The 11,161-nt window shown below is 36.1% G+C and overlaps 1 protein-coding gene across 1 annotated transcript in view; it reads right to left on the bottom strand.

Moving 5' to 3' along the window:
* Positions 1-1,091: 1,091 nt before the first annotated feature.
* Positions 1,092-11,161, bottom strand: part of STEAP4 (STEAP4 metalloreductase) — a 29,855-nt gene continuing 19,785 nt past the window's right edge. The window contains exons 2-5 of the mRNA XM_005550295.4: positions 8,545-9,002; positions 7,367-7,894; positions 5,661-5,825; positions 1,092-4,364 (exon numbers count right to left, since the gene is read on the bottom strand). Coding sequence (XP_005550352.1) covers positions 4,134-4,364; positions 5,661-5,825; positions 7,367-7,894; positions 8,545-9,000 — 1,380 coding nt within the window. The 5' untranslated portion in view covers positions 9,001-9,002 and the 3' untranslated portion in view covers positions 1,092-4,133. The remainder of the gene's footprint in view (positions 4,365-5,660; positions 5,826-7,366; positions 7,895-8,544; positions 9,003-11,161) is intronic.

Genomic DNA, 11,161 nt, shown 5'->3' with positions numbered 1-11,161 from the left:
GCTGGGATTACAGGTGTGAGTCACTGTGCCTGGCCAGTCTCAGCCTTATTTTACTCAACCCCTATTGAAGATGGGGTCACCCTGGTTCAAATGCCTCTGATACATTGAAGAGTAACTTATACTCTTTTCCCAAATTCTACTGAACAAACCTTGAGAAGAGTGAAATATTTTTCTAGAATGTAAACCTAATTCATTATAGAAAATTGAAGTAGGATCCTGTAAGGCTACCTGTGGGTGGTGGGGTGGGGGTGTGTGTGTGTGTGTGTGTGTGTGTGTGTGTGTGTTGGACAAGTGGTAGCGAAGATGATGGTTGTGGTTGTGATGATGGAGAATGAAAATTGCAACTACTGTATGTAGTACCTTGACTGCCATTATACCTTAATTTTGGAAAGGAGCTCCAGAAGCTTTTACGCTCTCAGAGCTCTCAGAGGTGAAATGCATAATATATATTTATCATTATCATGGCTCTTTTGTGATCCCTGAACAATAGATGCATGAAGAGCTCCTGAATGAATTTCTAATTGAAATGGCTTTTTCAGTAGGGACTTTCCATTTGCTTCTAGCTTCCTCCAGGTTGTCAGTCCTCTCTTTATTTATAAGTTTTAATACTATTTTTGAAAGCAGGATAACACCTATCAGGGCTGCAGCAGTCCAGTTGTGCAAGGCATTTAATGCCCAGTCACGCAGTCTGAATCCAACCTGAAGTCTGCTTGTTGAGCCATTAGCCTTACCCCTGTGGCGTCTGCCTGGAGAAGGAAAGCCTTTTTAACCTCCTAATTCTCACAAAAGTCCAGCGTGGGATGGTGCAGTCCTCCCCATTTAGCCATCTGATGCTCTCCCCTCTCTAAGGGTAATACTGAAGCACACACAAGATACTGGACTGTGCCACCCCACTGAGCTCCAGCTTACATTGCAAGAAGCTGCAAATCTGTTAATGCACTTTCAAACCCATGCACTGCCTTCTCTTTTCCTTATCCCTGAAGGGAAGTATTTTTAGTCCTAGATGCTGGAACTACTGTGATTCAAAACCTTTTAGTAACTTTCTTTGGAATGCTGATGAGTTAAAACCAGAATTAAACAAAACTAGAAAATACTTTTAAAGTAACATTTAATGAATACACATTTACAAAAGTCATCATCCCTTAACATGGGGAAAGTGCACAAAAATAATATGAAAGTACAAAAATTTTTCTAGAATACAGGAAACATATCAGCAGTAAAGAAGTTTAGTTTAACTTTTGTTTTAATGTAAAATAGTTTGGATCTGTTAAAAGGAATACTGTTCACCCAAAGCACCTATTTTCATCTGTTGTAAACTCATTTTTTCTACCTTAAGTAAACTGGAGGAGTCAGCTGTGTTAATATGGTCAAATTAATTTCATGGTTTTGGGAGGAGGGAGGTTGTGGGAAGGACAGAAGGAGAACTTGGGCTTTCTTTGGTCAGCTGGTGGGGCTTGGAGCTCTTGTGGTTGGGGCCAAAGGTCAGGTTTGGCAATGCAGCTGTTATGCCAAAACCACCAGAGTGCTCTTTAGCTTCAGGCTTCATGGATTGCTTTTAAGTACTCAGGTAGAGCATTTTTACTAGGCTATAAAAGTAGAGTTCATTTTTTCTATAGGTCAGCATTTTACCTATGAATGGCATTTTCTATTTTCGGTGATGGACTGTGAGCCAGGATAAACACATTACTCCTTTCTTTAACAAAAAAGAGCATGGTTAACTCCAAAGGCTTCTCTAGACCAACCTGAATGATACTTAAACTTTAATCAACCGATGCTCAAGTCAAAGAGCAGTATCCAGCCCCGGTACACCTGACTGTTCTGCGTAACATAGATGAGTAGTGACATTTTCCCTGTCTTTTCCACTGATACTGTAGGTTCAGCACCATATAACATGACTCTACTCAATGTCTTCCAGCTTTTTGTATTCTTGCTTGGGTTTATCAAAGATAAGTTGAAGGAGCATGTGTTCTGTGTACCTTTGCAACTAGTTTTAAATAAATACAAATTGAAATAAAAAAGACTATCTACAATAGTGTGATGAAAGCAACACCCTCATCCAATGGTAATGAAATTGATAAGGTCACTTTAGAAATGACTTGGCAATATATAGCAAATGCTAGTAAAAGTTGTTTAATTCTATACTCCCAATTCTTGGCAGGTATTCTGAGGAAATAATTAAAAATATGGAAAAACATTATTAGTGCAAAGATACCTGAAATGTTATTTGTTTTAGTAAAAAAAATGGATATAGTCTACATGTTTAATAAGGAAAGAGGTTTGAAAAATGCCTATTTGATGTGATATTATGCAGCCATTAAGAAAATATATCACGTAAGGCCAGACTAATGCCTGTAATCCCAGTGCTTTGTGAGGCAGAGGCAGGTAGATCACTTGTGGCCAGCAGTTCAAGACCAGCCTGACCAATGTGGTGAAACCCTATCTGTACTAAAAGTACAAAAATTAGCTAGGCATAGTGGCATATGCCTGTAGTCCCAGCTACTCGGGAGGCTGATGCACAAGAATCGCTTGAACCTGGGAGAAGGAGGTTGCAGTGAGCTGAGATTGTGCCATTGCACTCCAGCCTGAGCAACAGAGCAAGATTGTCTCAAAAAAATAAAAAATAATAAAAAAAGGAAAACAAAGCCTCTAGAAAAACAAAGCCTTTAAAAAAGGATGTAAAATTAAATATATAAGGTAGACAGAATTATTTTCAAAAAGTTTTATAGAAAAATATCCTGGATTGTTGATGTTGTTTTAATATATTTTAATCATTTTTGTATAATGTCATGTATAATATGTTACAATGAAAGTAAAAAAAAAAAAAGGTCTTAGTAGATCAGGCAGAAAAATGCCAAACTCAGTGCCTATTGGTTATTTTGGTATGTGGGAAGATCATGCATAAGGCTCCTTTTAGCTCCATGCTTGAGCTAGGAAAGTTAATCCCCCTGCAGGTCACCTTGGAAAGGGTACTATCAGCACAGAAAAACAGTGAGAACCATCCTAAATTTCAGCAAGGATTTGAGAAAGATCCACATAATGACAAATCTTCACACCTCTCTGCCCCATGACTTTCCGTAATTTTCGATCATCTATGCATTGTTTAAATTTATACCTGCAGATTATTTATTTAATTTTACTGCTTACAATTATAATAGACTAAGACAGGTATAGAAGCTACTTATTTATACTAGAAATTAATAGATGGCAAATATTGAATAATATTTGGAATATAAAATTTACAAAGCATATTATAATACCTAAATAATACTAAACCTAATATAGTGCAACTTTACAATGTTTATTTAGCTTGCTGTCTAAAATTCTGGTTTATTTGAACTTTTTGATCCAGAACTTTTATCAACCCTTCTTTGCTTATGCACAATGCAAGTGAAATCCAAGTGGATATCCCTCCATTTTTATTCAATCTTTCCTATACCTATTCTTTGTAGAGGAAGAATTACATGCCAACTCTATAGATTTGCATGTATCCAAGACATGGTTACTTTTAATCAATTGTAAATTTTTCTTGTGTTATAAAAATAGTTCCTCTCAGTAAATATCTGTATTGAGAAAAGCAAAGTCAAGGTGTCATTTCACTAGAATTCATCATGGTAATATTTATGTTTGCCTTTACTTCCAAAAAACAACAAAAAAACTCATTCCCTTTTCACATTTCATGTGACCCACTTCTTCAGATATACCTAATAAAGCCTTTATCAGTGGTCACCATTGTGCTGTTTTTCCTTTCACTTAACTCAGCCCTTGAGCCAGAGAAGGAAGTTGCACATACTTCTACTGGATTTTGCAAGATATTAGGTCATACATGTTGCCCATAGTAAGGAAACTCTTTAGTGTAAAACCACAAAGCTAATTTCAATCTCAGCCCCATAGCCTCTGGGAAAATAAGAGGCAGGGATCTGCACTGATTCTTCACTAACCTGAGATAAAATGGTGATCTCTTCCAGTATGTCAATTTCTCAAACACAGGCAGTGTTTCCTTCAGTCACGGTGTAAGAAAAAAGCTTTCCTAACTATATCCATCCTTCTTCTTTAAACATTCAACACTGTAGTTCAGAACTCCATGTAAATTGAACTTTGTTTTAAATATTTGATTTTCCATTCAATGCTGATTTCTAGTGTTTTGAGTTCCTTTCCCAGCCCTGGCGAATCCTTGTAAGGGTGTTGTCTACACATGGCATGATTAGGACAAACTTGATCACCAGCACGGTGCAAGGAATGATGAGCCCTAACACATAGGCTGCAGGAAGATACCATTTGAGATTTGAAGGGCTGAGGAATCTCTTCCCACCGTACACCAGGGTATGGGCTGTACACAAGATCAGGGTCAAATAACCCAGTTTGGACTATAAACAAGAAACAAAAATATGTAAGTTAACATTATTTACATCTTAAAGTGAAACACTCTAAGCCAGTGATGGATATTTGTCAACAATCACAAACATTTGAGACCTATAATGTTTAGGACACTTTGTTAAGTACTGAAAAAAAGCACTAACCCTTCCTCAGGATGGTAAATACTTCATTTAAAACAAGATCATTGCTTACAAATGACATAGTAGCTTCACCTTAACCTAGCTGGATGGAAAAAAGTTTCCCAGGAGTAAACTCTTCCAAGTTAGAATAAATCATTAGCTTGCCTTGGTTCCCAAAGGTGAAACTCTTTTATTTATCATCTTTTCTAGAGGTCAGAAATGAATATGACACAGTATGACCTCAAGAAACACCATCTTAGTATATGTTACTGACTAAAACCAGATCCTAGCTCATTTCTATCACAACAAAGAGCAATAGCCAATCTTACTTGTTTCAGCCTACATTTTAAAGCTTATTGTTTATTTCGACCTTAATACTTTGAACAAAAGTGTTAATGAGAACATGTTGACTGAATTTGGTCCCTGGGAGAAATTGCAAGACTTAAGATTCCAATAGTTTTAAAAAATTCTAACCTGATTTTAAAGACTAATGGTCTTTTCTATTATACTCATAATAAGCATGCATCGGAATCATCTTGAAGGCTCATTAAATTTCTGGGCCACATTTTCAGAGTTTCTGATTCAGTAGGCCTGGGCGTGGCCTGGGGTTTTGTGTATCTAACAAGTTTCCAGGTGATGCAGATGCTGCTGGTCCTACTCAAAGTGCCATACTTTGAGGACCACTGGTCTACAAGAATGTGTAGTTACTAACTGCCTTTAAAGAGGGGTTGGTTGGTGGTTGACATGTGGAAGAAAACAATTTTCCCTCTTATAGGAGAGCATTAAGTCTTCGGGTGTGATGACATCTATCAAATCTTGCTGTGAAGATTTTAAACTTTATCTCAACATCTGGTTTTCCATATCTATATGTCCATGTTGTAAGGTTAATTTTTAGATGGTGAAATTTTGTCTTGGGGTTTCTTTTCACCTTGTACCTAGTACATCTCCTCACATAAATCATAATAGTTCTTGGTACTTTTCACCCTATAGTCTTAGCTGTAGATCTGGAGGCAGTCAGGAATCTTGGCAAGCATTAAGAAATCAAACCATTATGGATTCTGCCTTCTGTACCTTGGTTCAATGTTTTCTAATTTGCATTTTTAAATGTGATTGCTAGGGAAGTGATGGAGCAAAATGAAAAGTTAGGCATGATCTTGAAGTTCTTACCTGGACAAATCGGAACTCTCTCCAGTTGACTGCATTGCTAACAGACGGCAAAGAAGTGATTCCCAAGAGTACAAACAGAAAAAATCCAAGTATTCCCAAAGCCACATATGAATCACTAAGCCAGGCTGAGGAGGTACTAAATGGATTCTCCTTCTTGAGTATTGCCTAAGAAAAATTATAAGCAATTATAAAACTACATTTTTACAAACTGCCCACACTTTGAAGGGGACTGAAAAATACCTCTGCATGAATTATTTGCTCAAAGCAAATTGTATGGCATTTCTTAAAAATTATTTTAAAATAACTTCAGTGAAAAATGCACTTAGAAATTACATTTTTTGGCAAAAAAAAAAATTAATTGGTTCTGTTTGGACTTGATTCTAGGAGTTGTGTAGAAAGTTTTGATTTTCCCTGTAAATTCTAAAAGACAGTAAACACTCACTTATACCTTCATTACCATCTGCATTTTGACCCCCAAGCAAAACTTGATGCTCTCAAACAATTACATCAGAATTCTGTTTTTCTGCTTTGTATGTGGATTACTCACACTCTCACAGCAGGTTCTTTCACGTTTGTTCTGTCATAATATAATACATCAGTCTTGCACCACAAGTTGAGAGGAATCAGACACTTGTAGTGTGACTCTTACCCAGGAAACTTACATATATTTGTTAGGAAAATAATAGAGAAACCCATAGAAGCAACATTAATGACTAATAATTTTTGAGACTGAAGTAAGATCTATCAAAACTAGCTATTTCTAAACTAGAACTGACTTATAGCACTTCCTCTGGGAGTTTTTTAAAACTCCTTCAGCTGATTCTCACTGAATCTTTTGATTATGCATAAGATAATATTTGATATTTGCTCAGAATTATTTGGTTTTCTAGTTATTGAGGCCAACTTCTCCCAAGTCAAACATTAAGGGAATTATAAGCACTCTTTTGTGAATTTGTTTGCTTTAGTGTGGCACATGTTTGGTTAGCCCCCTTACTTATAAGATGGTTGGTTTTGACTTCCAAAAGGAAGTAACATGCATAAGAATAGAAGCTTGAAAACACATTAGTTAACATTTGACTGCCAACCAGAGGGATTCAAGCAGGTGTCTTTAGGTTTCTTGAGCCATGAAATCTGTCGGTTTGCCAATATCTCTATGAGCCCTGCAAATACAGATCTGGACCCAAGTGAACCTGAAAAGTAAACATTTATTCCTTTTTTTTTTTTTTTTTTGAGATGGAGTCTTGCTCTGTCACCCAGGCTGGAGTGCAGTGGCATGATCTTGGCTCACTGCAACCTCCACCTCCTGGGTTTAAGCGAGTCTCCTGCCTCAGCCTCCCAGGTAGCTGGGATTACAGGTGCCCACCACCATGCCCAGCTAATTTTTGTATTTTTAGTAGAGATGGGGTTTCACCATGTTGGGGCCAGGATGGTTTTGATCTCTTGACCTCATGATTCACCCACCTCAGCATCCCAAAGTGCTGGGATTACAGGCGTGAACCACCACACCCAGCAAACTTTTATTCTTAATAGTTGTATGAGATCTAAACTGGATTCATTTTAAAAAACTGACATGACATTTCTAATTCTAGTTACTTTAAAAAAGAAGATGCTTAGAAGAGTGACTTTCTATAATTATGAAATGGAATATGATGTAGCAATAGTCTCTGATTTCAGGAGTAGAGGAAAATACATAAGAAGAGATTTACCTGGGTAACGGTTAGGTTTCCCAACCTCCATCGTACATAATATCGAATAGGAATCACAAGTGTGTAGAGGACATGAAGGAAGGCAAATCCCAGAGCCAGCAAGCCAAGCTGCTTTCGGCAAAGCATCCAGTGGTCCAGCCAGTCTGGGAATCGACGGTATTTTGTGCCTCGGTACAGTTGTAGAATGGCAGCAATAACACCAGGGAGGTAAACCAAAGCAAGCAGTGTAAGTGCTGTTATTGGAAAGACACGATTTGGAATGGAAATAGCCATACGAAATGTATTATCTTTCTTTTCATAAACGTAAGGGTAGATTACGTCTCTTATAACACAATAGAAAAACAAGAAGATACACAGAACAGCAGACAAATAGAAGGGGAACCTCCACATTGGAAATAGTTGCAGGGGGTACTTTTCAATTTCTTTGGCTGCTGTGAGTGATCCTTGATCCATTGGAGTAAGTCCAAGATTACGAACAATATCCATCACTCTTTGCTTGGCTTTGCTGTCATTTCCACACACAAATACCTGGTTTAAAAACAATTAATTCTGTATTTACTCCTTTTCTTTATTTAATAATTATTTTGAAAGGCTACAACAGCACCATGCAGAATGATGACATGTAACAGTGAACCGTTTTTAAAATAAGGACGTAGAATTAACTCTATCTAACAAGATGCTTTAAACTTGTTTGTGGTGTCCTAGATAGGTAAGTACCATGGTTTTTAGTTGATGATGGTTTTAGGCACATCATACTTATATAAGACCTGGTTCTCTGCATAATGAGTAGTTTGATCTTTCTTCTGTATTTGTGGTGCCGCATCACTTATGAATGCTTCTAATCTCATGCATAAATGGAACCAGTTTCATACAAGGTAATGGAAGTAGAAAAGGATATTCACCAAGTATTAGTTTCTAGTACTGACAAGAAGCCTCCAGAGGCTGACACCATGGGGTTCCATCAAACTAAAATCTGAGGGTGCATACAGTGGGAGATGAATTGCAACAGTTGACCACCTTACTTGGTCAAGCTCAAGAAAATTATTCACAACACATATTAGCAAAATGTAATATTTAGTGGGTATTTGATCTTGGAATTATATTTTAGAATCTTTGAGGCAAGTGCACATTTAATGATTCATTTTTAAAAGATTGAGTGTAGATTTGTTTAATCTTACCTGCCGACTTGCATCCAGTGCTCCTGACTGGAGAGCCCAGGCTGAGATGGTGTTAAATGCTTTTACCACGTGGGCTCCTGGCACCAACTGAGCAAGGTACTCTGCATTAGACTCTGGATACTGATTGATTTTGAGGTTGTTGCTGATATCTACCAATATTTTTCCATTGAGAACCTCAGTTAATTCTGTGAGAAAATCATAATGCTCTCTGTGGATTGCTATGATTATGATGTCAGACTTCTTGGCTGCTTCTGAATAGCTCAAGACTTCTGCACCATTGGGCAGCAGGTTGTTCTTCTGGGGGTTTCGACTTCCAAAAACAATAGAATAACCACACTGGAGCATTTTCAATCCCAATGATCTTCCAAAATCACCAGTTCCAAAAATACATACAATCTCTTGCTTTTCTGAAGAATTCATAGTAAGAGGAAGTGCATCTATACAAGTTTTCTCCATAACTGAAAAATAATAACACAAATGCCCAACAAAATATAAATGCGCTGTGCATGGAAAATTAAAGGGAGCTATATCCAGGAAGTATAGTAATTGACTTGTTCTAATCTAATTGTCTTAACTATATTTACCCCCAAATTTGGAAGGAGTGAAAATTGTCATATATATTCTCATATGTGTCTTATGTAACAAAATCACTGGTGAAAAGCTTCTGTTTGATAAAAGGATACAGGACAAAATCTGACCAAAAAATGCACCAATAAATTATAGATGAATTCACTTGTTTAGTGATACAAAAAAACCTAAATAAAACATTAGCAAACGGAATCCAGCAGCTTGTTAATAGAAGGTATATGTTGATCATATGGGGATTATTCTACAAATGTGAAGATCAGCTCTACAAGTTCAATTTTAGAAACTTCATTAATACAACTTAAAAGATTAAAATTTAATCTTATATTAAAAGATTTAAGGAAAATGTCCATCTTATTTGTGTATGTTAAAAAGGACATCTGTTAAAATTCAATATTTATTCTTGATTCACAGTGAAAGAGAAATACATAGATATTTCCTTAACATATAAAAGTTATTGATCTTAACCTAAAATTCAGCATTATGCCTAAAAACATGAGTAGAAACATTTCCAACAAAGTCAGGAATCAGACAAATATGTCTGCTATGACCACTTTAGTTATTGTTCTGGAAGTTCTAACCAACATAACTGGATCAGAGAAAGAAATCAGAGGTACAGAAATTCAAGAGGGATTCCAGATGATCAAACAAGGGAAAATCAACCAAAAAAGTATCATACATATTAAAACAATTCAACATCTGGTCTGGGAACTAGATTAAAATCAATATTCTTCATATATTAAAAAAGAAACCAGTAAGAAGATTTAATCCATGAAAGGATCCTACTTATAGCTGCAACAAAATAAAGACAATATGTAACAAGATAGCAAGGTATGTGCAACATCTATATGAAAAATATTTTAAATGCTCTTAAGAATCAGGAGAAGAGAATTTATATAAATGAAAATGTACAGCATGTTCTTGGATGGCAAGGCTCACAAGATGTCAGTTTTCCCTAATTTAATCTATAAATTCTGAAAAGTAGGTTAATAAATGGGATGCTAGTCATATTAAATATTAACACTTTTATAAAGCCAAAATAATTAAATAATGTGTTACTATCAAAGAAATAGATAAAGTTCTGGACAGGAACAGTGGCTCATGCCTGTAATCCCAGCACTTTGGGAGGCCAAGGCAGGTGGATCACTTGAGGCCAGGAGTTTGAAACCAGCCTGGCTGACATAGTGAAATCCCATCTCTACTAAAAATACAAATATTAGCCAGGTGTAGTGACAGGTGCCTGTAATCCCAGCTACTCAGGAGGCCACTGCACTCCAGCCTGAGCAACAGAGAGACTTTGTGTCCAAAAAGAAAAAAGAAAAAGAAAAAAGAAAGTAGACAAATTTTAATGAATGAGTTTTAAAAAATTCAGAAATGGACCCAAACACATGATAAATAGCATCTCAGGTCAATGAGAAAACAGATTATTTAATAGCTAATGTTGTAATGACCCAACAGGTTCACCTTGCCTGTTATCTAGACAGAGCTGATTTATTCAAATGAAAGAACATTTCAGCTCTTTAGGAGAGTCCCGAAATTTCCTTTATTTTAATGTCATAATCTCCAAGGTTATCAGAAACTTGCATTCAAGAGCACCTGTCAAAGTTTTACAGCTGATTATAAAACCATCTCCTAAAGAGGACCAAATCAAGATAACAATTGTCTGCAGATGACAGAAATGTTTTAGGGAAGCCACAGTCAAAGAAATTGACAAGGAAACTTGTTATCTCTGTGGCACACAAAAATTCAATGTAACAATTGTAGTTATTACTGATAACATATACTGAGGCATATTAGAATTATAGAAATCTTATACAATTTTATAACACATACTAATAACATGTTTATATGACTATAACTCAAAGAAAGTTAAACACCATTTTATATTTGACAATGTTTCTTAAATGATTTTAATACATTAAATAAGCCCAATATATCTTTTTGAACTTTAGGAGATCTAATTTTTTTTTTTAACTTAGAATTTGATCTTGGAAGGTTTGTCAAATATCAAAGGTTTAAAACACTGGATATC

This window comes from Macaca fascicularis, chromosome 3 (genome assembly GCF_037993035.2).
Source record: "Macaca fascicularis isolate 582-1 chromosome 3, T2T-MFA8v1.1".
Lineage (NCBI taxonomy): Eukaryota > Metazoa > Chordata > Mammalia > Primates > Cercopithecidae > Macaca > Macaca fascicularis.
Note: the sequence above shows the minus strand (reverse complement) of the source record. Positions and strands in the feature narration are given on the sequence as shown.